The following is a 27,616-nucleotide window of genomic DNA, read 5'->3' as shown; positions in this document are numbered from 1 at the left end:
CCCCCTTCCAAAGATTATGGTTGCCCATAAAACTGTTTCAAGATGTGAAATAAATGTATGCTTATGATTAAAATTCTGCGTTCTGGTAAATATTCTGGATACTAAATATCCTCTGTAATGACTTCACAAGGAAGGAAAAAGCTCCAAGCGTCAACCTAAGTTGCGTCATTTCCTTTATTTGCTTTTCCTTCAAGCTTTTCCACCTATTTCTTTCCTGCTCAGAGTAAATGTGAAGTTTTCTTGCAACGTGACTCCTCCTCCTCTTCCTCCTCCTCGCTGAGCTTTATAAGACAGACGGCCGGTGTCAGCCGAGAGAACCGCCTTCAACCCAAGCAGCCTGCTCTTTATTTCTTCTCCACAATTGTGCCTCCATGACCTCAGGAGTGACTGCGGGTGAGTCCAGCATCTACGGTATATGAGTCATTAGTTTCCAAGTAGTGCACTGATGACCATCAGACGACCATTTAAGAAACAGCAGCTACCAGTACAAGTGCTTTTAGAGCGGCTATTAGTGTTGTAACGATACCAATATTTTGGTACCTGTACCGGTACCGGTACTACAATTATTCCGATACTTTTCGGTACTTTTCTAAATAAAGGGGACCACAAAAAAATTGCATTATTGGCTTTATTTTAACAAAAAATCTTAGGGTACATTAAACATGTTTCTTATTACAGTTAAGTCCTTAAATCAATCAATCAATCAATCAATCAATCAATGTTTATTTATATAAATCACAAGTGTCTCAAAGGGCTGCACAAGCCACAACGACATCCTCGGTTCAGATCCCACATAAAATAGTGAACATACTAGACAACTTGTCTTTTAGTAGTAAGTAAACAAACAAAGGCTCCTAATTTAGCTGCTGACATATGCAGTAACGTATTGTGTCATTTATCATTCCATTATTTTGTCAACATTACTAGGGACAAGTGGTAGAAAATGAATTATTAATCTACTTGTTCATTTACTGTTAATATCTGCTCACTTTCTCTTTTAACATGTTCTATCTACACTTCTGTTAAAATGTAATAATCACTTATTCTTCTGTTGTTTGATACTTTACATTAGTTTTGGATCATACATCAAATTTAGGCATCAATCTGATACCATGTCGTTACAGGATCATACATTGGTCATATTCAAAGTCCTCATGTGTCCAGGGTTTATAAACATAATATAAAGTTTTTTTAAACAAAAGATGTTACAATGCCAAAAAATAGCGACGTAATCATAGTAGTATCGACTAGATACGTGCCCCTACTTGATATCATTACAGTGGCTTCTACCATGAATTGATTAACGTGGACCCCGACTTAAACAAGTTGAAAAACTTATTCGGGTGTTACCATTTAGTGGTCAATTGTACGGAATATGTACTGTACTGTGCAATCTACTAATAAAAGTTTCAATCAATCAATCAATGGATGTCAGGTGTAGATCCACCAATTGCGTTTGTTTACATTTTGACGCCGGTGAGCTACGGTGTGTAGTGAAGCATGTTTAGCTATTCCTCGTCCTGCAGGGATGATACTTGTAAGAAACTTACTTTATTTGTCGCCATGGAGACCAGGATTAGTGATTTAGAAGTAGCTAAAACACTGCTGACGGCGGATGGATGTTAGCCGCTAGCTAGCTAGCCATGTCTTAAAGCACCTCTTCCTGAGGGTGTTTCAGTGTTATAGCTTCACCTTTATCGTTAGTTTTTAAGCCAAAATGCGTCCGTGCTCCCTTTTCTGTCTACGCACTGTGTCTGCTTGTAAGTACTCCGTGATTGTGCGCTGCCGAACATGCTCGTCTGCTCGTAAACCAGCAATGACTCGACGTGACTTTGACGCGGGTACGCTTCAGAAAGGGTACAGTACCGAAAATGCTTCATTAGTATCGCGGTGCCATACTAATACCGGTATACCGTACAACCATAGCGGCTATAAATTAAAACCTGTTTTTTAAAAACAAAAAGAAAACGTAATTCCTCCCCTGTCACATTATATTTAAACGCTGCTGCACCTCGTAATTTTTCATATCCAGATATTCCCATTCTATGCCTGATAGCCACAGTTCTTCAACAAGTGCTGGGTCTTTTCCTAATATTTACTCATACAATGCACTTATCCTGGTCTCAAAGGCCGCCACGGCGTTTTATAGATATTGCAAAAAAAAATTAAAAATAACTTTTTACTGCAGGCCGAAGCTTAGAGTTCAGATTTACTTAATTGTACTGATTTCGTCACAATCACACTTTGCAGTTTGGTCGTTTTTACACCGCTAAGAGGTTCTATTTCTTATTTGCTGTTTATTCTTAATCCTCTAAATTTCTAAAATGTTATTTCAGGACATCGGTTTAGCACAGTAATAATAATAATAATAATAATGAATGAATCATTAGTAACGCACTTTACATTTGTTAAAATCTCAAAGTGCTACAAAATATTAAAAAAAGTAAAAAATAAATAAAAAAATTGAATATATACCGTATTTTTCGGACTATAAGTCGCAGTTTTTTTCAGTTTGGCCGGGGGTGCGACTTATACTCAGGAGCGACTTATGTGTGAAATTATTAACACATTACTGTAAAATATCAAATAATATTATTTAGCTCATTCACGTAAGAGACTAAACGTATAAGATTTCATGGGATTTAGCGATCAGGAGTGACAGATTGTTTGGTAAACGTATAGCATGTTCTATATGTTATAGTTATTTGAATGACTCTTACCATAATATGTTACGTTAACATACCAGGCACGTTCTCAGTTGGTTATTTATGCCTCATATAACGTACACTTATTCAACCTGTTGTTCACTATTCTTTATTTAATTTAAATTGCCTTTCAAATGTCTATTCTTGGTGTTGGCTTTTATCAAATACATTTCCCCAAAAAATGCGACTAATACTCCAGTGCGACTTATATATGTTTTTTTCCTTCTTTATTATGCATTTTCGACCGGTGCGATTTATACTCCGGAGCGATTTATACTCGGAAAAATACAGGTAATAGAAAATTAACAGTGACTCTCAAACTATGGCTCCATCTAGTGCAAGCGTAGGGAACCTACGGCTCTCGAGCCATATGTGGCTCTTTTGATGACTGCATCTTGCTCTCAGGTAAATCTTAGCTGACATTGCTTAACCTGATAAGTAATGAATAATTCCGCTTGTAATCACAGTCTTAAAAATAACGTTCAAAATATAAAAAACCTTCTCATGCATTTTAATCCACCCATCCGTTTTCTAACGCACCTGTTCAAGAAGTCGCATTAATGGTAAAAAGTATTTTATCTATTATTGGCTAGCTTCAGAATAACAGTGTTACTAGAAATAATAAGAGACTTATTATACTCTAAAAATGTTGGTCTTACTTAAAAATGCGCGCATTTAGTTGTGTTCAGTGTTAAAAAATATTATATGGCTCTCACGGAAATACATTTTTAAAATATTTGGCTTTCATGGCTCTCTCAGTTAAAAAGGTTCCCGACCCCTGATCTAGTAGTTGGCCAAAGAATCACTTGATTATAGTACAGTATTTTATTTCCTAAATCTCATCATCATCATCGGCGGTCACTTGAACGAGTATGACGATCCTCCTGGTAGGGGTGTATCCCTTTATGGAGGATGCCTGTGCGTGACTTTGTTTTACGTGGGGAGACTGGTGCACAGACCGTCACCACACGATCCTTGACAGATCCGGGTCAGGATCCAGTGGCATGGAGTCCAAGACGACTGGGGACCCTTTTCTGCTGCAGCCTTCATCCGCCATCGCAGCCGTTGTGGTAGTTATTAAATCTACCGTCTTCCGCCTGCTCCGCCGTTGAGGTCTTCACCGTATCCCTGGCTAGGGGGCAGTCAGGTACTAGGCCTTTGCCTAGGGCCACCTGGGGTAACAGTAGTAAAGGGGTTAACCTCCTAGTGCCCCAAGACCCCATAGAGGAGCTTCCACTGCCGGATGCACTTTAACGTCATGCCCAGGACACCTATATCTATTCCTATATCTAAACACAGTGTTACTGTTCAAAATATTACATATACTGTATATCTATTTTTATATTGCTCTTTTTTATCTTTGGTATGAACATTATTATGTAAACTCAAAGTTATTATTACTTTTTTTGGTTTTTGGTTGTTGCTATTTTTGTATTACAACATTTTATTAGTTGATCATGTTGTACTGCATTGTAATCTTTGGTTTTGTGATTGTGTGATGTTTTTTGCCTGGACCCCAGGAAGAATAGTCTCCACTGCGGTGTAGACTAATGGGGATCCTTGAGAAACTAAACTAAACTAAACTTGTTTTGGGCTCTGGGAATCATTAATAAGCCGGAGTTCTTAGAACGCAGATTTCTTGCCAAGACATATGGTAATCAGCAAGATAGGATGGAGCTAGACCGTTCAGTATTTTATACGTAAGTAATAAAACCTTAAAGTCGCATCTTGAGTGCACAGGAAGCCAGTGCAGGTGAGCCAGTATAGGCGTAATATGATCAAACTTGCTTGTTCTTGTCAAAAGTCTTCATTTCATTTTTCTGAAATGAACGTTTTAGACCCACTTGTTTAGTATATTTACTATATTAAATGTGGTCTTTTTAAGACCAACCCACGCTGTGAGACCTGGGGCCGTACTTATCAAGCTTCTTAGAATTACTCCTAAGAAGTCTGCTAAGAGTTGACTTAAGAGTAAATAAATTCTTCGCTGAAAGCTGCACTTAAAAGTTAGTTATCAAGCGTCTTACTCACACTTTCAGCAAAGTGTAGGACTGAATCTTAAGTGTCACACGCAGAGCTGAATTACGACATTACTATGTGCCGTAAACGGAATTTTAGGTGACGTCATTTCTGTGTCCATAGAAATGACCAATCACGGAAGGGAATCCGTTGTCTAAGAATAAAGAAATATCTTGGAAATATTTAAGTGGACAATGGGAGTGTATATTTTGACAATAAATTACAAAATAATACAAAACAAACTAGTCCCCGCCGGCACTCACGCTACCGCTCCCTCTCTTCTCTCGCCCACACACTCACTGACGTCACTCACCTCACGGCCACACACATACGCTACTGTCATAACATTTTCTTTCCAATTCATTAATTAGGCAACTAATTTGAAACTGGTGTGGGTGGCTCTATATATACTAGCCCACTGCAGCCACATGCAGAAATCAACAAGGAATCGAAAAGTATTAAATCTGTGACAAAAATAATATCCGCTCTGTCTAAACGATACCGTTTGATCAGCTGCTCGTCATCAAAAAAAACCAAAACATTGTTCTGTTCCCTGAACGTTCGCGCACGTCTCTCTCGCCTCAGTGCCATCCCCTGCTGGCAACTCCTAACCACTTAAGACACCTCTGAAGGTCTCTTAAATATCGTGGAGAGTAGGAGTGATTCTTAGACTTAAGAACGTTGATAAAAAGCTTTTATTCTTAAGTTTGAGAGTAGGACTAAATTTCGCAAATTCTCAGGACTTAAGTGTAAAATGGCACTCTAAGAAGCTTGATAAGTACGGCCCCTGACCTTCTGTTTGCCAAAGATTGAAGTAACCTCACGTGTGGTCATGTGATTGCTCTTAAACTGCCGTCACATTTTCCGAGCAGAAATGGAAATGGAGCTGCACGACTTGCTGCAAGAGTTCCAGGATGTGGTGGAGGAACTGCAGGCCCCCCCCAAAAAAAGCCTGCATGCGTACCAGCACGTGCTGACGGGGGCCAAGAGTCGCATTGTGCTGGGAGATGACAGCGGGGTCGAAGACTCGGATTACAGTAAGCTATATTTCTAATGAAGACACAGATGACGTTTATTAGTAGTATGTGGCTCCTCCACGCGTTGAATTTCCTAATTTGCATTAAATTACACGTACAAGAGGACAACATCCTTATATGTATCTTGAATAAAAGTGACATTTCAAAGCACTTTTGACCTCTGATGTTTCGCAAGAGAGGCTGCGCCTTACAAAAATCCAAAGCCTGAGATTCGCTGGAAACATTTGCATTCGTTTTTTTGCCTGCAGCTTCAGAGTTTGAGTTGAGTTGTTGATCATTTGCATGTCCTTTTACACTTCCCGGCCAAATATGAGGTCATATCAGCATAACCTAATGAGATGCAATACTGTGCTGTATGAAAAATATGACCTAATTATAGATAGTAATGGCACAGAAAACCCCCGTCAGCCCTGCAGTAAAATGCAATATAATTAAATCGAATGAAATTAAATCAAATAAAATGAAAAAAAAAAAAAGATTGTAGACATAACATAGTAAAGTATGCTTATTTAATAATTTACCACTACACCTCAATTTCTGAATGTTGAATCAGAAGGAGCTCTTTATTTATTTTCTTTACTGCACACACCTACATGTAAACAACTACAATTAAATTAGTCATCAATTGAATAATTTGCCCTGGCTATCATCACCAAATGCTCTGCTTTTTCCTACTTCTTTTCAGACAAGTTAGAATGTGATATTGACAACTTGTTCAACTATCATTCTGTCATTATTTTCTTTTATTACTCGTTTGTTGTTGTTTTTTTTCCTTTTTTTCTTTTGTCCAAAATAAATATATACAATACAAAAATACAAAAGCCAAAATATATATATATATATATATATATATATATATATATATATATATATATATATATATATATATATATATATATATATATATATATATATATATATATATATATATATATATATATATACACTACCGTTCAAAAGTTTGGGGTCACCCAAACAATTTTGTGGAATAGCCTTCATTTCTAAGAACAAGAATAGACTGTCGAGTTTCAGATGAAAGTTCTCTTTTTCTGGCCATTTTGAGCGTTTAATTGACCCCACAAATGTGATGCTCCAGAAACTCAATCTGCTCAAAGAAAGGTCAGTTTTGTAGCTTCTGTAACGAGCTAAACTGTTTTCAGATGTTTGAACATGATTGCACAAGGGTTTTCTAATCATCAATTAGCCTTCTGAGCCAATGAGCAAACACATTGTGCAATTAGAACACTGGAGTGATAGTTGCTGGAAATGGGCCTCCATACACCTATGTAGATATTGCACCAAAAACCAGACATTTGCAGCTAGAATAGTCATTTACCACATTAGCAATGTATAGAGTGTATTTCTTTAAAGTTAAGACTAGTTTAAAGTTATCTTCATTGAAAAGTACAGTGCTTTTCCTTCAAAAATAAGGACATTTCAATGTGACCCCAAACTTTTGAACGGTAGTGTATATACAGTGGGGCAAAAAAGTATTTAGTCAGCCACCCATTGATTGTCAATGGGTGGCTGACTAAATACTTTTTTGCCCCACTATATATATATATATATATATATATATATATATATATATATATATATATATATATATATATATATATATATATATATATATATATATATATATATATATATATATATATATATATATATATATATATATATATATATATATATATATATATATATATATATATATATATATATATATACTAGTTCAAAAGTTTGGGGTCACATTGAAATGTCCTTATTTTTGAATGAAGATAACTTTAAACTAGTCTTAACTTTAAAGAAATACACTCTATACATTGCTAATGTGGTAAATGACTATTCTAGCTGCAAATGTCTGCTTTTTGGTGCAATATCTACATAGGTGTATAGAGGCCCATTTCCAGCAACTATCCCTCCAGTGTTCTAATGGTACAATGTGTTTGCTCATTGGCTCAGAAGGCTAATTGATGATTAGAAAACCCTTGTGCAATCATGTTCACACATCTGAAAACAGCTTAGCTCGTTACAGAAGCTACAAAACTGACCTTCCTTTGAACAGATTGACTTTCTGGAGCATCACATTTGTGGGGTCAATTAAACACTCAAAATGGCCAGAAAAAGAGAACTTTCATCTGAAACTCGACAGTCTATTCTTGTTCTTAGAAATGAAGGCTATTCCACAAAATTGTTTGGGTGACCCCAAACTTTTGAACGGTAGTGTATATACACATAATACATGTATGTATTTATGTATGTGTTAAAAAAATACATGACATTTTTAGTGTTTTAATGTCATTTGTTTTGGTTGTCATCAGATTGTGCAGGTGTGTCTAAAACGTGTCTGCTGTCTGTTGACTTCTAATTATTCTTCCCCCCAGGCAGTGAAGCATCTTTGGGAAACAGTTTGAATGCCAGTGAGGAGGAGCTCCACACAGCAGGCCTAACGCTGCGACCAAAAGGTACTGTGGCGCATACCTTCATGTAGATGCAGTCGCAGTCGCCCTTCTCTCTGTGATCGTTATCACGTTTGGCTCCCATCGGCCGTCTCAGCTGCTCTACACAACAAGCGGCGTTGGCTTTTGTTTTGAACACAACAATACGTCTCCTTCCGTGTTGGCGCGTGCACGTGTGTGTCTCCCGCGGGGCCTTTTGTGTGGTTCATTTTGCTCCGGTGCAAATGCAGATGTATTTGCTGCCACGTATGCACTTTTACATGTCAATAGAAACAAGCCAAATGGGTGATCAGGAAGGACCACTGACTGTGAACAAACTTCATCCCTGTGGGAGACTGCATGCTGTCAAGTTTGTGGGTGAACTTTAGCTCAGTTTGTTAAAAAAAACAAAAAAAACAAAGAAAGATGATTTTCCTTGTCTAATATAGTTCATCTAATATTCTGTAACTTCTCAGGAGCAGATCCAAAGGAAATACCACAGAAATGAGCCGCATTTCTCCGCAAAATCTTTCCATTGTGAATGGTTTTTTTTTTTTTTCTAATTCCTTTTCTCTCTGTCCTCTTTTTGCAGCCAAGCTGGGAGACACAAGGGAGCTGGAGAGCTTTATTGATGTGTTGGACCGGGAACTTGCTGGTGCGTAGTTAAGGAAATTAGAACTTCTATCAATCTTTTTTTTCCTTTACTGACACACTTCCGCCACATTGCTTCCGCTTGTACTTCACTGAGCACATCCTGTGTATCGACACCATTTTCCGGCCTTTTGGTGATAACAGTACAGTGGAACCTCGAGAGTCAAAGTTCTATGACATTGGTTGACTTTGAAGGGGAACTGCACTTTTTTATTTATTTTATCTATCATTCCCAATCCTCATGTAAGACAAAAACACAAGTTTTTTTTTTTTTTAATGCACTTTCTAACTAGTAACTAAATGCGAGGAAAGTCAGCTTAAAATGGAGCGTATGCGAGTCGCTTCAGTCTGCCGATAAAACGCTTAAAAAAACCATCCAAACACTTCCATCTACATTTTATATACACACTGTAAGTATTAGGGGTGTGGGAAAAAATCGATTCGAATTCGAATCGCGATTCTCACGTTGTGCGATTCAGAATCGATTCTCATTTTTAAAAAATCTATTTTTTAAATGTATTTATTTATATATTTTTTCCTATTTATTTATTTATTTATTTTAATTTTTTATTTTAATTAATCAATCCAACAAAACAATACACAGCAACACCATAACAATGCAATCCAATTCCAAAACCAAACCCGACCCAGCAACACTCAGAACTGCAATAAACAGAGCAATTGAGAGGAGACACAAACACGACACAGAACAAACCAAAAGCAGTGAAACAAAAATGAATATTATCAACAACAGTATCAATATTAGTTACAATTTCAACATAGCAGTGATTAAAAATCCCTCATTGACATTATCATTAGACATTTATATATATAAAAAAACAAAAACAATAGTGTCACAGTGGCTTACACTTGCATCGCATCTCATAAGCTTGACAACACACTGTGTCCAATATTTTCACAAAGATAAAATAAGTCAGATTTTTGGTTCATTTAATAGTTAAAACAAATGTACATTATTGCAATCAGTTGGTAAAACATTGTCCTTTACAATTATAAAAGCTTTTTACAAAAATTTACTACTCTGCTTGCATGTCAGCAGACTGGAGTAGATCCCGCTGAAATCCTATGTATTGAATGAATAGAGAATCCTTTTGAATCGGGAAAATATCGATTTTGAATCGAATCGTGACCCCAAGAATCGATATTGAATCGAATCGTGGGACACCCAAATATTCGAAGCCCTAGTAATTATATGTAATGTAATAACCAGCACATGTAATATTCAAGTATTGTGATCATTTTAAGCATACAGAGGCGTATTAATTTCAAAAACGCATCACAATGTTCGCTTTTTTACTTCAACGACAACACTGACTACAACTCATGCAGACTTTAGGAGAGACAACAAACTCAATAAAACATTCCCTGCACAAACATACATACATACTGTACATACACATGCATATATACATACGTACATACACTAATGCATACAATCAGGTTTTATCTAACATATAATAACGTTGTTCGCCCCGCCCCCACCTGATGGAAACTGGGTAGAAACACCACACACAGCTAAAGTTTAACCTCTTTTTACCATAACAATCTATAAGGTTAATATAATCTGCTCCTCTTTCTACCCCCCCCCCCCCTTATCCGCTTTCTTTTGTATTCAGTTATTCATTACATTTATGTATTGTTGCATTTGAAGCGACTTTAATGTTAAAAAAATATGTAATTATTATCATCATTATTATTATTCATCATCAATAGTGTTATTTCTACTGATATTTTTATTGCTCCATTTGTAGTGCAATAATGTCATTGTAATTTCTTTGTTTATATCATCTACTTCGTTATCTAGTTCTCTGTTATAATTTTTGGTATCGTATTTGTATGTATCGTATTTGCAGATGTTCTGCTGTTTTTTGTTGTTGTCGCTCTCTGACTGATCCCCCTCTTGTCCCTGCAATTCCCCCGTTAGTCTTCTTTTCCCCCCTCCTTTCTACCCCCTCTGCGTCAGCCCCGCTGCGCCAAACATTAAATGCACCCATTTAATAAAGTCAAATACAAATAAGGCAACAAGAGAAATACCCCACTCTTCTCTTTTGTAAAGCAATTCTGTACAGCAGATATGGGCATCTACATCAACTATATGATTTGCCTGTGTGGGTGGACAGGACATGTTTACAAAAAAAAAAAAGAGCAATGCAATAATTGCATGTATAGCTATACCACAAAGTAATATACTATAAATAATTCGTTTTTTGTTATTAGATTTTAGATCAAAAATGTTCCAAATAGTTTAATGTAAAATGTTCCTACCCACAACCAACTTTAATAATTTTGATGCATTTATTTTTCCCCCCAAATTTTAATTATATAGTACATATATAAATATAAATATACCTCTCTTTGTTTATAATGTATATTTTCTGCTGGATCTACTCTCTATTTTATACTGCAGCTGTTACATATACTGCAATATTGTACATGGTAATTGGGATTTGTTATATATTGTATATATTATATAAAAATATAATATAATAATATAGTATATCAGTATATATTATATACTGTATATATAATATGTAAATATTAGATATATGTTATATTTTATATTGCTACTGTGGTACATTTTTAGTCTACTTTATACCTGCATTACCCTTTCCACCCTTTGTAACTGAGCTACTGTGTTGAACATTTTCCCTTGTGGATCAATATAGTTTGTCTAAGTCTAAGTCTAAATCTAAGTCTATTCCATTTTTGTGTTTAATTTCATCTCTACAATGAGCCGCGGCCCAATAAAAAAATAATCACGAGACGCGAATGGCCTCCGAAACCGCACTTTATACATCCCTGCTTTAGGTGGTCAATAATCTGAAGTCTTACAAAAGTTGCATTTTCATTGCATTGTATTCAACTTTCTACTGTAATGTATGGTTGTACGGTATACCGGTATTAGTATAGTACCGCGATACTAATTAATCATCTTCGGTACTATACCGCCTCTAAAAAGTACACCTGACATCCACTGTAATGATACCAAGTACAGGAGCGTATCTAGTCGATACTACTATGATTACGTCAATATTTTTTGGCACCACAACTAGGGATGTCCGATAATATCGGACAGTCGATAATATTGGCCGATAAATGCTTTAAAATGTAATCTCTGAAATTATCGATATCGGTTTCAAAATTATCGATATCTGTTTCAAAAAGTAAAATGTATGACTTTTTAAAACGCCGCTGTGTACACGGACATAGGGGGAAATACAGAGCGCCAATAAACCTTAAAGGCACTGCCTTTGCGTGCCGGCCCAGTCACATAAGATCTACGGCTTTTCACACACACAAGTGAATGTAAGCATACTTGGTCAACAGCCATACAGGTCACACTGAGGGTGACCGTATAAACAACTTTAACACTGTTACAAATATGCGCCACACTGTGAACCCACACCAAACAAGAATGACAAACACATTTCGGGAGAACATCCGCACCGTAACACAACATAAACACAACAGAACAAATACCCAGAACCCCTTGCAGCACTAACTCTTCCGGGACGATACAATATACACCCCCCGCTATAATTTTTTTCCATAACTTGAGTTGATTTATTTTGGAAAACCTTGTTACATTGTTTAGTGCATCCAGCGGGGCATCACAACAAAATTAGGCATCATAATGTGTTAATTCCACGACTGTATATATCAGTATCGGTTGATAACGGAATCAGCAATTAAGAGTTGGACAATATCGGAATATCGGATATCGGCAAAAAAAACATTATCGGACATCTCTAATCACAACATCTTCTTTCGTTTTTTTAAAATGTTTTTTATGTTTATAAACTCAGGCAATATGTCCCTAGACACATGAGGACTTTGAATATGACCAATGTATGATCCTGTAACGACTTGGTATCGGATTGATACCCAAATTTGTGGTATCATCCAAAACTAATGTAAAGTATCAAACAACAGAAGAATAAATGATTATTACATTTTACAAACGTAACAGAAGTGTAGATATAACATGAATAAAAGAGAAAGTAAGCAGATATTAACAGTAAATGAACAAGTAGATTAATAATTCATTTTCTACCACTTGTTCTTAATAATTTTGACAAAATAATAGAATGAAAAATGACACAATATGTTACTGCATACGTCAGCAGCTAAATTAGGAGCCTTTTTTTGTTTACTTACTACTAAAAGACAAGATGTCTTGTATGTTCACTATTTTATACAAGGACAAACTTGCAATAAGAAACATATGTTTAATGTACCCTAAGATTAAAATAAAGCCAATAATGCAATTTTTTGTGTTCCCCTTTATTTAGAAAAGTACCGAAAAGTATCAAAATCATTTTGGTATCGGGACAACACTACTGTATAGTTGACTGTAGTGGTGCATCACATTGCTAAAACAGGGCACGCACACTATCATCACAAAGAAATGGAACATTACCAATCAATCCCAAAAATGTCCTTTTTACTTCAAAAGGCTCACGTCTTCGTCCTCTCACATTTGCATGTGATCTCATTTGCCCGTCGCCACAACTGCCTCCTGAGCTTTTGTATTTTCATCTCCTCTCTTGCAGAGATGTAAAAAGCCCCATCGAGGGGAGGGGGGGAAGAAAACAGGCCGGAGGAGAGGCGGCCGGACCGACTGCCGCCGAACAGACGGACGGATCTCCACCAAAGCACATTGGAGGGAGAGCTTCAGGCGTAAAGGTTCAGATCAGCCTCAAACGGGGCTTTTCATTTGTCTTAGAAAAGGCCCGAGACCCCCCTGATGATGATGCGGCGTCCTTGTCCACGAGAAAGAGGAGCCTGCAGCATCATCTTCAAGATGTGTGACATATTCCCAAATCTAGATAAAACCTCCATCTGTCTGAGAGAAGGATGCCTCCAGTGCTCAGAATCTGTTTATGCCTCATTTCAAATTCCCTTAAGTACTAAACCAGGAAATAGCATCAATTCCTTCGGCATGCTTTTTTTAAGGAGGCTTTGTGTAGTAGCACAACTATGCAGCACTTTACTTTAACTCCAAGTCCCTGCTGTGTAATATCAAAATGCCATTTATGTCTTCACTGTGCAGTTCTTGTTATTGTTCTTTTTTTTTTTCACCCTATCAAATGTCATGCAGGTGAATGCATGTGTTGTATAAATAAAGCTCCAGTTGATATGACTTGGCTTTTTCCTGCCCTTTAAGTTGATATAAAAACACATCGGATGCAGTTTCTAATATAGAGAGGGTGACATTTGCCGGACACTTGATTGTTTAACGCCAACACAAGTCTTTTATTTGAAATATATATACACTACCGTTCAAAAGTTTGGGGTCACCCAAACAATTTTGTGGAATAGCCTTCATTTCTAAGAACAAGAATAGACTGTCGAGTTTCAGATGAAAGTTCTCTTTTTCTGGCCATTTTGAGCGTTTAATTGACCCCACAAATGTGATGCTCCAGAAACTCAATCTGCTCAAAGAAAGGTCAGTTTTGTAGCTTCTGTAACGAGCTAAACTGTTTTCAGATGTGTGAACATGATTGCCCAAGGGGTTTCTAATCATCAATTAGCCTTCTGAGCCAATGAGCAAACACATTGTGCAATTAGAACACTGGAGTGATAGTTGGTGGAAATGGGCCTCTATACACCTATGTAGATATTGCACCAAAAACCAGACATTTGCAGCTAGAATAGTCATTTACCACATTAGCAGTGTATAGAGTGTATTTCTTTAAAGTTAAGACTAGTTTAAAGTTATCTTCATTGAAAAGTACAGTGCTTTTCCTTCAAAAATAAGGACATTTCAATGTGACCCCAAACTTTTGAACAGTAGTGTATATATATTTATATATATACTGTATACCGTATTTTCCGCACCATAAGCCGCACCTAAAAACCACAATTTTTCTCAAAAGCAGACAGTGCGGCTAATAACCCGGTGCGCCTTATATATGGATTAATATGAATATTTATTTTCATAAAGTTTAGGTCTCGCAACTACGGTAAACAGCCGCCATCTTTTTTCCCCGTAGAAGAGGAAGCGCTTCTTCTTCTACGGTAAGCAACCGCCAAGGTGAGCACCCGCCCCCGTAGAAGAAGAAGCGCGCGGATATTACGTTTCATTTCATTTGTGTGTTTCTGTAAAGACCACAAAAGGTCTCCTACTAAGAGACACGCGTACAAGGTTCCACTGACTTTTGATATTCCTGTGAACCGCACTGTGGATACAACGGGAACACGTACGGTGAATATTCGCACCACAGGGAATAATGAGAAGTCGTCCTTCGCTGTGGTTCTAGCTAGCCATGCTAACGGCCAGAAACTTCCACCCACGGTGATATTCAAAAGGAAGACCTTGGCAAAAGAGAACTTTCCAGCCGGCGTCATCATAAAAGCTAACTCGAAGGGATGGATGGATGAAGAAAAAATGAGCGAAGAGACTGCGTGACTTTTTTCACGCAGCTCCGTCCCTGTTGATCTACGACTGCATGCGCGTCCACTTCACAGATGGTGTCAAAAAACAAGTGAAGCACACCGAAGAAGAAGAATTCGAGGGATTTGTGGATGAGTAATAGCTTCAGAAAGTGAGCTTTAAATGTTTATTTTGTGTGTTGTGTGACACTGACGTATGAGCAACGTTGAGTTATTGATGTTGCTATTGCTCTGCACTATTTTGAGTGTTACTATTTTTGTGATTGCACATTTGCACATTACATTTTGGGAGTGAACAGAGTTGTTAGAACGCTGGTTTGTAATATATTATTAAAGTTTGACTGACCTATCTGACTGTTTTTTTTTACATTCCCTTTAGCGTAGCGTAGGTGCGGCTAATAACACGGGGCGGCTAATAGGTAAACACAGTTTTGAAATATGCCATTCATTGAAGGTGCGGCTTATAACACGGGGCGGCTTATGGTGCGGAAAATACGGTATGTGCTGACAAGAAAAGTCAAGAAAAGTGTGCCATTGTATAATAACTAAGTTGATGTCTGACTGAAGCACCCCCTCAGCCATTCTTCATTGTGTGCACTGTACCTTCGTTTCCTGTACGTCTGCTCTGATGGTGCTTTGAGTTTCGCTTCCGCCACCGCATCGGGGAAAGCCACAAATTTAGCTCAGAAACTGAGCTCAGACAGCTTGAAGGGGAAGTGCGTCAAAGGCTGCCGCCAAACAACGATGCTCATTTCAACTTTGTTTTGCAAGTCGGCGCCGGGGCCGCGACCCCCTGCCAGAACTCTCGCTATGCAGAGTGTTCTCCTAAGAAGTTTGTCGGGTTTTGTAAAAACGGCTCTGTAATTAGTGAAACAACAACATGCTGTTTGAAATGCAATTGAAAGTGCAGTGAGGTTCAGGGCAGGTGAGGCACTTTGGATAAAACAAATAAAAAAAAAATAAAAAAAATGCTTTCATCAATGTTAATACAAACTGCTCATTAAAGGCCTACTGAAAGCCACTACTAGCGACCACGCAGTCTGATAGTTTATATATCAATGATGAAATCTTAACAAGTGCAATTTTAAAATTCCCGCCACACTTCCGGTTGAAAATCTCCTTTGGATATGATTTATGCGCGTGACGTCATAAAATGCACGGAAGTGTTTGGGCCCTATTGGACACAATACACAAAGCTCTGTTTTCTTCGACAAAATTCCACAGTATTCTGGACATCTGTGTTGGTGAATCTTTTGCAATTTGTTTAATGAACAATGGAGGCTGCAAAGAAGAACGTTGTAGGTGGGATCGATCGGTGTCTTAGCGGCTAAGTACAATACCTACAGCAACACAACAAGGACTACTTACCCTGATAGAAGACGCCTAGCCGATGCTTGCCGCCAAACCCACGGATGAAGTCCTTCGTCGCGCCGTTGATCGCTGGAATGCAGGTGAGCACGGCTGTTGATGGGAAGATGAGGGCTGGCTGGCGTAGGTGGAGCGCTAATGTTTTATCATAGTTCTGTGAGTTCCGGCTGCTAAGTTGCTAAATTAGCCTTAGCGTCGTTAGCAACAGCATTGTTAAGCCTTACCAGGCTGAGAATTTTTAGCCGTGTAGTTACATGTACATGGTTTAATAGTATTTTTGCTCTTCTGTCTATCCTTCCAGTCAGGGGTTTATTTATTTTGTTTCTATCTTCATTTGAGAATGATGCTAGCACGTTAGCTCAGTAGCTAAGTGTGTCACCGATGTATTGTCTTGGAGATAAAAGTCACTTTAAATGTCCATTTCGCGTGCTCGACTCTCATTTTCAAGAGGATATCGTATCTGAGGTGGTTTAAAATACAAATCCGTGATCCACAATAGAAAAAGGAGAGAGTGTGGAATCCAATGAGCCAGCTTGTACCTAAGTTACGGTCAGAGCGAAAAAAGATACGTCCATCACTGCCTCTCGAGTCCTTCACCGTAACGTTCCTCATCTACGAATGTTTCATCCTCGCTCAAATTAATGGGGTAATCGTCACTTTCTCGGTCCGAATCTCTCTCGCTTCATTGTAAACAATGGGGAATTGTGAGGAATACTAGCTCCTGTGACGTCACGCTACTTCCGGTACAGGCAAGGCTTTTTTTTATCAGCGAGCAAAAATTGCGAACTTTATCGTCGATTTTCTCTACTAAATCCTTTCAGCAAAAATATGGCAATATCGCGAAATGATCAAGTATGACACATAGAATGGATCTGCTATTCCCGTTTAAATAAAAAAAAAAAATTTCAGTAGGCCTTTAAGAGGATAACAAGAAGGTGCTTTTGTAAACATGTCTATTAAAAAATAAAAAAAAAATCATAAATTTTTTTTTTATTAGTGCATGCACCTATCCTCTTCCAGGAAAAGCTCTGACGAATGCACTTTGATTTTAAAAGTCTAATTACCTTCCATTTGGTCTAAAATGTCAGTTTGACATTTGTGAGCTAGTGTTCTGCAGTGGCAGGTCGTGCGTTTCCCACCTAGGCCTTCAGTGACGTCCGACTTCAATAATTACCTCTCAAAATACCACCATTTATGTCCCCACATGACCATTGCTGTAGAAATACTATACAGGAACACATTTACGCACTTCAACAGTGTACAAAACGGGGGATTTTCTGGCGCCTTTAAAAATCAATAAACCCGCATCAGCAATTAAAACATATCTTATGTGGTTCTCAAAATTACAATTGCAAAAAACATATTAAATGTGAAAAAATAAAGAAATAAAATATTTGAACTCACAATTTTGGGCATTTCCCCATTTCATCGCCGGAACAGCTGAGCTAGCTTCCGGGGTTGGCCGATGTCGTCTCACAAATGTAGTTTCTCTTTAAATATCCTTCTTGAAAATGGCCTTGCAAATATACACTACCGTTCAAAAGTTTGGGGTCACCCAAACAATTTTGTGGAATAGCCTTAATTTCTAAGAACAAGAATAGACTGTCGAGTTTCAGATGAAAGTTCTCTATTTCTGGCCATTTTGAGCGTTTAATTGACCCCACAAATGTGATGCTCCAGAAACTCAATCCGCTCAAAGGAAGGTCAGTTTTGTAGCTTCTGTAACGAGCTAAACTGTTTTCAGATGTGTGAACATGATTGCACAAGGGTTTTCTAATCATCAATTAGCCTTCTGAGCCAATGAGCAAACACATTGTACCATTAGAACACTGGAGGGATAGTTGCTGGAAATGGGCCTCTATACACCTATGTAGATATTGCACCAAAAACCAGACATTTGCAGCTAGAATAGTCATTTACCACATTAGCAATGTATAGAGTGTATTTCTTTAAAGTTAAGACTAGTTTAAAGTTATCTTCATTGAAAAGTACAGTGCTTTTCCTTCAAAAATAAGGACATTTCAATGTGACCCCAAACTTTTGAACTTTTGTATATCTGCCACCTAATCAACGTTTTATTCCCCTTCTTTGTGGGTCAACACTTCCCGCTTCCTGCTAAGTTGCAACTTGTGGTTGGATACTCACTTTGGAATGACAAGTGAGTATCCGATCACAGTATCGTTAACATCAGGCTACCTAGATAGGCTTCTGTCAACAACTTGTGATCTGATGGGCTATCACAACTGTCTATCAACTGTATGTGTTCTCAAATTCATCTGCTAATGGACCCGGCTGTGGCTCTGCTGATCTGCATAGCACCAGTGAGTATCCAATCACAGGGCGTGTAAATGTCACGTTCAACGTGAGGCCAGCTAGAAGGCCTTACTGACAAGAACTCGTGATCTGATTGGCAATTATCTATCAACTGTATGTGCCCGTTCACTTGCAGTGCATTGAGTTCAGCTCGCCCTGCAAGAGGACAAAAGCTGTCTTTGATCCTACCAAGCAAAAGGCTTGTAAAACTCCACTGTGTACGATGGGAAGCGACATGAAGGCGTCGGTTTGTTTTATGTATTGTAATCCACAGAAAGATTTTGTCTTGACCCGAGATCTACAAAGCAGAGAGGAAGCAGGGCCTGACTCCCTTCCACGCGACCTTTTCTTTGAACTGTTTTGTAATCACAGGTGATGGCTGTTTACGACCCACGTCCCTTTAGAAACAGCTGTTGCCATGTAATCAGGAAAAGTCCAAATAAAAGAGGAAGCATACAATCTTTCGTCAGAGCGTGGTGGAGACTGTGCAAGAGTACAGCCCAGGCAATCCTCCTCAATTGAGCCAAATTTAATTATGTCTCTGTTTAATTCCTTGCTTCTTGTCTTGTTTAATAGATGTCATCAGTGTTTGAACCTGACAATGGCAACATAAGCTAGCTGAATTCTGATTGGATAAAAACTCTAACCTAAAAACAACAGCACTGGAGGGAGCATGTATAAAAAACATATATCAGTGTGTAAAGGATATCAGCACATGGGCTCAGGAACACTTCAGAAAACCATTGTCAGTAACTACAGTTCGTCGCTAGCTACATCTGTAAGTGCAAGTTAAAACTCTACCATGAAAAGCCAAAGCCATTTATCAACAACACCCAGAAACGCCACCAGCTTGTGCTGGGCTCGAGCTCATTGAAGATGGACTGATGCAAAGTGGAAAAGTTTTTCTGTGGTCTGACGAGTCCACATTTCAAATTGTTTTTGGAAACTGTGGACGTCGTGTCCTCCGGACCAAATGAATACATTGGATAATTATATTTATTGGGAAATTACCTGAGTTCAGGCCAACATAGACCAAGAGAGGTAAAATGAATCGTGTTCAAATCCAGCAGGGTACAAATGACCAGGTGTAAGATTTCCTTAAGCCGGTCTCAAATGCCAGGCAAGAGGTTAGCAACAAGACAAAAATGTTTGATTAACAGCTGATCTCTGAAGGGAATGAAGGACGGTGTAGAAATACCTGGAAATTTGGAAGCACAACGTCATAAATTATTCATCTGGCTATTAGCCAAAAGGTTGCATTCAATATACAGAAAGGAGAAAAGAGCAAATGATCAGCGAGCACATAATGAGTTGTGCAACATCGTGAGATGCCAGCAGATGGCAAACGACTGCATTAGTCCTTTATGATGTAAAAACTAGGACTACAATAGAGCAAAAGCTACTTTTTCCATCACAAATATAATGTAATAATGTAAACACTCTTTAACTCAACCTCGTTAGGATGCATTTTTAATTTACCCAAGCGATTCAGAACTATTTGGATCCAATAACACGTGTGTGCAGTATTTATTTATAGCGTGAATATAGCTGCAGTTATCATTAAACATCCCCCTTGCGACTGCTTGTCACTTGAAGTAGCACCTCCTCTAAGTGACCAATTTGGGATGACAAGGATTTTGCATAAATGCAATGTCTTCACTGAAGGACACTGGGTCGGCCACAGGAGGCTAGAGCTGCCCGACAATTCAGAGTAATTCCGGAGCAGAAGGCCTCTGCCAATGATTCACAGTCAATTGGCCAGAAAAAAAGCTCCCATTAAAGGCCTACAACGATGTAAAAACAAGGTAATGGTCCAAAACTGACGTGTGACGACGGTTAAATAAGTGAATTAGCCAGGGAATAAAAGCTTACATTAGGTGAGTGTGTGCAAAATCAAAAAAATAGAATAAAATAGAATAAAATAGAATACAATTGAATACAATTGAATACAATTTAAAGGCCTACTGAAACCCACTACTACCGACCACGCAGTCTGATAGTTTATATATCAATGATGAAATCTTAACATTGCAACACATGCCAATACGGCCGGGTTAACTTATAAAGTGCAATTCTAAATTTCCCGCTAAACTTCCGGTTGAAAACGCCTTTGGATGATGACGTATGCGCGCGACGTAGCCAGTGAAACAGGAGTATCGGTAGCCTATTGAAGCCAATACAAAATAGCTCTGTTTTCATTTCATAATTCCACAGTATTCTGGACATCTGGGTTGGTGAATCTTTTGCAATTTGTTTAATGAACAATGGAGACTGCAAAGAAGAAAGTTGTAGGTGGGATCGGTGTATTAGCGGCTGGCTGTAGCAACACAACAAGGAGGACTTACTTGGATAGCAGACGCGCTAGCCGCCAACCGCATCTGTGATCGGGTGAAGTCCTTTGTCGCGCCGTCGATCGCTGGAACGCAGCTGAGCACGGGTGTTGATGAGCAGATGAGGGCTGGCTGGCGTAGGTGGAGCGCTAATGTTTTTATCTTAGCTCTGTGAGGTCCGGTTGCTAAGTTGCTAAGTTAGCTTCAGCGTCGTTAGCAACAGCATTGTTAAGCTTTGCCAGGCTGAGAATTATTAACCGTGTAGTTATATGTCCATGGTTTAATAGTATTGTTGATCTTCTGTCTATCCTTCCAGTCAGGGATTTATTTATTTTGTTTCTATCTGCATTTGAGCCAGATGCTATCACGTTAGCTCAGTAGCTAAAGAGCTTCGCGGATGTATTGTCGTGGAGATAAAAGTCACTGTGAATGTCCATTTCGCGTTCTCGACTCTCATTTTCAAGAGGATATAGTATCCGAGGTGGTTTAAAATACAAATCCGTGATCCACAATAGAAAAAGGAGAGAGTGTGGAATCCAATGAGCCAGCTTGTACCTAAGTTACGGTCAGAGCGAAAAAACATATGTCTTGCACTGCATTCTAGTCCGTCACTCTAACGTTCCTCATCCACAAATCTTTCATCCTCACTCAAATTAATGGGGTAATCGTCGCTTTCTCGGTCCGAATCGCTCTAGCTGCGTTGAAAACAATAGGAAAATATGAGGAGACGAACAACTGACTACGTCACGCTACTTCCGGTAGGGGCAAGGCTTTTTTTTATCAGAGACCAGAAGTTGCGAACTTTATCGTCGTTGTTCTATACTAAATCCTTTCAGCAAAAATATGGCAATATCGCGAAATGATCAAGTATGACACATAAAATGGATCTGCTATCCCCGTTTAAATAAAAAAATTTAATTTCAGTAGGCCTTTAATACAATTTAATAAAATAAAATAAAACTAAATAGAATAACATTTCAGTTTAGCTACACGAGGCGGGCAAACTATATTGTTTAATTGATCTAGCTTTAACAGTGTTACGCAACACATGGCAGTATAGCTCGGTTGGTAGAGTGGCCGCGCCAGCAACTTGAGGGTTCCAGGTTCGATTCCCGCTTTCACCATCCTAGTCACTGCCGTTGTGTCCTTGGGCAAGACACTTTACCCACCTGCTCCCAGTGCCACCCACACTGGTTTAAATGTAACTTAGATATTGGGTTTCACTATGTAAGGCGCTTTGAGTCACTAGAGAAAAGCGCTATATAAATGTAATTCACTTCACTATACTGTAGGGCAGTGGTTCTCAAATGGGGGTACGCGTACCACTGGGGGTATTTGAAGGTATGCCAAGGGGTACGTGAGATTTTTTTTTAATATTCTAAAAATAGCAATAATTAAAAAATCCTTTATAAATATATTTATTGAATAATACTTCAACAAAATATGAATGTAAGTTCATAAACTGAACATCAAATCAAGTAAGCTATTCCATTCATTACCATAAACCCAGAGTTTCCCCCCATGCCATGATGGTTTGACCCTCACTAAAATGTCTGTCAAAAAGAACTGTGAAAAGAAATGCAACAATGCAATATTCAATGTTGACAGCTAGATTTTTTGTGGACATGTTCCATAAATATTGATGTTAAAGATTTCTTTTTTTTGTGAAGAAATGTTTAGAATTAAGTTCATGAATCCAGATAGATCTCCACTACAATCCCCAAAGAGGGCACTTTAAGTTGATGATTACTTCTATGTGTAGAAATCTTTATTTATAATGGAATCACTTGTTTATTTTTCAACAAGTTTTTAGTTATTTTTATATCTTTTTTTCCAAATAGTTCAAGAAAGACCACTACAAATGAGCAATATTTTGCACTGTTATACAATTTAATAAATCAGAAACTGATGACATAGTGCTGTATTTTACTTCTTTATCTCTTTTTTTCAACCAAAAATGCTTTGCTCTGATTAGGGGGTACTTGAATTAAAAAAATGTTCGCAGGGGGTACATCACTGAAAAAAGGTTGAGAACCACTGCTGTAGGGATCGGTGACGTGCTGTCAGGGGAGGCAAGGGAGGCAGTGCCTCACCTTGCCACCAGGGGAGTAAAAGGCTTAGCCACGAGATGTTCAAAAACGAAGTAATAAAATACAATACTGTGGAGGGGGGCGTGGTCGGCGCGGACATTCCGTGTTTCCTGATGAAAATAACAAGGCGGACGAGAAGTGAGGCAACTGCTGCGCTTCCCGCAAACTGTGATTAGGGATGTGCGTATCGATCCCGTGGTATCGATATATCGATACTCACACGCTACTCATTTGGCATCACTTTTCTGAAAAAAGTATCGATATAAACCAAAAAACGGCGTGTGGGGGGTGCAAGCATCACTTTCAGATGTTTTTGATGACTTACTTACTTAACTTACTATGTGCTGGGACAGCCCTGTACCTGGCAGAGTATAGAGCTGGCCCAGTCACGTGACAGGAGACAGCGAATGAGCGTGGTCAACGTGCAACACACACACAGCCAGCCGACAGCGATGCAGCCAGGCATATCCAGTGTTGTCCAATTGTTGACTTAAAACAGGCATTGTTTTTTGTTTTTTTTTAGTAATGTTTACTGAATATTTTTGTTTAAATGATTATCCTAAATTCAAATAATTTCCACACAGGGGAATTTACTGTTAGTTGAAAATTGCTTGAGTATTTAAAACAAGATAAGAAAGAGATACAATTTGGAGATTCTTCATCTTTGCATTACAGTTTTATTTTTTTCCAAGAAAATCTTGAATATATGATTGAATGTGATTTTGGTTTTAATCTGTAACATGATTTCTTACATTTCGAAAACATTAGCCTATTTCATATTTCATTAATTGCTAATTATATCACAAACTTTAAAAAATAACTGCAGCTTCTTGCAATTCGGATTTGACTGTTAATTGGAAAGCCCTAATATTTAATTATTATTATATATAATATATAGTTATTATTATATATAATATTTAATTTATTTTTCATATTTATGTTATTTATTTTAATTTTACTTTTATTATATATTGACCATAATAAATGTGGTATAAATGGTCTGTATTTGTCTTGTGATTTGTCTTAAATAATAACAATAGTAATAATATTTTTGACTGACAAAAAATTGCCAATAAGAAATTATTGGTATCGGTATCGGTATCGATGAAAATGCAAGAAAAAGTATCGGTATCGTATCGAATCCTAAAAGTGTGGTATCGCCCATCCCTAACTGTGATGCCTTTTCGCCCTGAAAAATGGAGGATTTGATTTCTAAAATAAGGAATTTTTCATGACTGGACAAGAAGTCATTATTACTGCGAGACCACCGCCAGATCTGCCAGATTTGATTCAAACATGTGTGTGGTCCAAGGACGGAAAATAACGCGTTCATTTCAGAAGGATTGGTATACTGGAAAATAATGGCTTTGTGACTGTGCTACAGAAATAATGTCTTTATTGCTTTCCCTGCCTTTTATTCTCAACAAATGACCGTGTTTGGACCTAAATGGGATATACTGATCTGAAAAAGCTGCCAAGAAGCCTGGAAAATCATGAAAGCTCATCTGCCCACGTTCAAGGTCGGATTTCTTTCAAAATGGTTGGAATATCACGTATTGATCTGGCTCTAAACGAGACTAAATATCAGCATCCACAATGCCAACGTAAAGGAAAATTGTGAGATATTAAAATACCTGTTAAATGCCACTTGCTTTTTGGGGGAAAAGTAACAATGCTCCTCCAATTGTGGGAATTATGTGGAACTATTGCACTCTTATGCAGAGAAAGATGAAACACCTGGATTTCATTTACAAGTAAAGGTAAGATATAGTGTCGAGTGTCTGCTCTGCTGTGTTAATTGTGTGCCAAATGTGTTGAAATGTTTTATTCTAGCATCATACTGTGTGTTTTTTGTGATTTTGAGCCGGCACCATTGCATCATACTGTCATGTTTGTAAATCTGACTTGTGAGTCAGTGACTTAGCATCATACTGTATGTTTGTAAATCTGACTAGTGAGTCAGCCTCAAACCTCACTGCACGTCACTGGTAGGGATGTATCGTTTTGAACATTTCAGAACATGGTTATTGTGACCAAAATTAAACTTAGACTTAGACAAACTTTATTGATCCACAAGGGAAATTGTTCCTTTTTTGCAAGCAGCAGCCCCGTCTGCAGAAGGAGGGATTGATTGATTGATTGATTGATTGATTGATTGATTGAGACTTTTATTAGTAGGTTGCACAGTGAAGTACATATTCCGTACAATTGACCACTAAATGGTAACATCCGAATAAGTTTTTTAACTTGTTTAAGTCGGGGTCCACTTAAATGTATTCATGTACACTCCGATGAAGATTACAGAAGTAAACTCCCTTGGCAAATAATTTGGTCGAATTCCAACAGTCAGAAGTTGGATGTCCGGCATACAAACACTTGTTTACAGTAATATGTCCAGGATTACACCACGTCTCGTTCACCAAGATGGCAATCCCACCGCCTTTCTTTTTATCGCTCAGGAGGGTGTCTTTATTCGCCCGTGACTGCACAGCACCCACTCCTGCTGAGGCCTTTAAATATCTACAACATGCACTTGACAGAGTACAACAACAACTTTGTTATCTTCAACTGGTTTTAAATGCAGAGAAAACAAAGTGTATGTTCTTTACCACATCAAAAACTGTAAAATCAGCGCTGTGTGAGAAAATTTTAACAAGAAATGGGCAACAAATTATGTTAGTATCTGCTTTTAAATGTTTAGGATTTGTATTTGATGACCACTTGATTTTTAAGGAGCACATTCAGTATGTTGTAAAAAAAACTGAAACTTTTAGGCAAGGCAAGGCAAGGCAACTCTATTTGTATAGCACTTTTCATACACAAGGCGGACTCAAAGTGCTTCACAGACAACAAAGTAAAATGAAAGAAAATAAAAGCAAAATTAAAATGCAGACAATAAAAATAAAAACAATGCGGTCGTTAAAAGTTAAAAAATTAAAAGATTTAGCTGAAAGCTAAGGTGAACATAAAAGTCTTCAGTCTAGTTTTAAAAGTAGTCAGAGTTGGGGAAAGTCTGACATCTTCAGGAAGTTTATTCCAGCTATTTGTTGCATAGTGACTGAATGATGCTCTCCCTTGATTTGAGTTTACTCTTGGAACCGCTAACAGATTGGTCTCAGAAGATCTTAGTGATCTAGAGCAGTGTTTTTCAACCTTTTTTGAGCCAAGGCACATTTTTTGCGCTGAAAAATTGCAGAGGCACACCACCTTCAGAAATCGTTAAAAAACTAAACTCAGTTGAGAGTAAAAAGTCGCCGTCGCAATTGTTGGGTATGACTTTAAACCATAACCAAGCATGCATCAATATAGCTCTTGTCTCAAAGTAGGTGCACTGTCACCAACTGTCACAACACACCCTGACTTATTTGGACTTTTTTGCTGTTTTCCTGTGTGTAGTGTTTTACTTCTTGTCTTGCGCTCCTTTTTTGGTGGCTTTTTCTCTTTTTTTGGTATTTTCCTGTAGCAGTTTCATGTCTTCCTTTGAGCGATATTTCCCGCATCTACTTTGTTTTAGCAATCAAGAATATTTCAGTTGTTTTTATCCTTCTTTGTGGGGACATTGTCGATTGTCACGTCATGTACATTGTGGACGCCGTCTTTGCTCCACAGTTAGTCTTTGCTGTCGTCCAGCATTATGTTTTTGTTTACTTTGTAGCCAGTTCAGTTTTAGTTTTGTTATGCATAGCCTTCCCTAAGCTTCAATGCCTTTTCTTAGCGGCACTCACCTCTTGTTTATTTTTGGTTTCAGCATTAGATACCTTTTACCTGAACGCTGTCTCCCGCTGTTCCCGACATCTACAAAGCAATTAGCTACCGGCTGCCACCTACTGATATGGAAGAGTATTACACGGTTACTCTGCCGAGCTCTAGACAGCACCGACACTCAACAACAACACATCATTTGCAGACTATAATTACTGGTTTGCAAAAAATATTTTTAACCCAAATAGGTGAATTTAGATAATCTCCCACGGCACACCAGACTGTATCCCACGGCACACTAGTGTGCCGCGGCACAGTGGTTGAAAAACACTGATCTAGAGGGCTTATATAGTGGGAGCATATCAGTAATATACTTGGGCCCTAGACCATGTAGTGATTTATATGTGAGCAGGAGGATTTTGAAATCAATTCTCTGATGTACAGGGAGCCAATGTAAGGATTTAAGAATTGGTGTAATGTGCTCACATTTTTTGGTCTTTGTTAGAACTCTAGCAGCAGCGTTCTGAACAAGCTGTAGCTGCC

The 27,616-nt window shown here is 38.1% G+C and overlaps 1 protein-coding gene across 1 annotated transcript; it reads left to right on the top strand.

The window, feature by feature from the left end:
- Positions 1–313: 313 nt before the first annotated feature.
- On the top strand, positions 314–14,017 carry si:dkey-27i16.2 (regulator of cell cycle RGCC-like). Its single transcript, XM_062043779.1, has 5 exons — positions 314–393; positions 5,597–5,761; positions 8,149–8,229; positions 8,795–8,857; positions 13,428–14,017. Exons 1-5 carry the CDS (start codon positions 372–374, stop codon positions 13,433–13,435), a joined length of 339 nt encoding a protein of 112 aa, XP_061899763.1. The 5' UTR covers positions 314–371; the 3' UTR covers positions 13,436–14,017.
- The last annotated feature ends 13,599 nt before the right edge of the window (positions 14,018–27,616 follow it).

The sequence above is a fragment of the Entelurus aequoreus genome, linkage group LG04 (assembly GCF_033978785.1).
Source record: "Entelurus aequoreus isolate RoL-2023_Sb linkage group LG04, RoL_Eaeq_v1.1, whole genome shotgun sequence".
NCBI classification, from domain to species: domain Eukaryota; kingdom Metazoa; phylum Chordata; class Actinopteri; order Syngnathiformes; family Syngnathidae; genus Entelurus; species Entelurus aequoreus.
The sequence above is the reverse complement of the archived record's forward strand: the minus strand, read 5'-3'. Positions and strand labels throughout refer to the sequence as shown.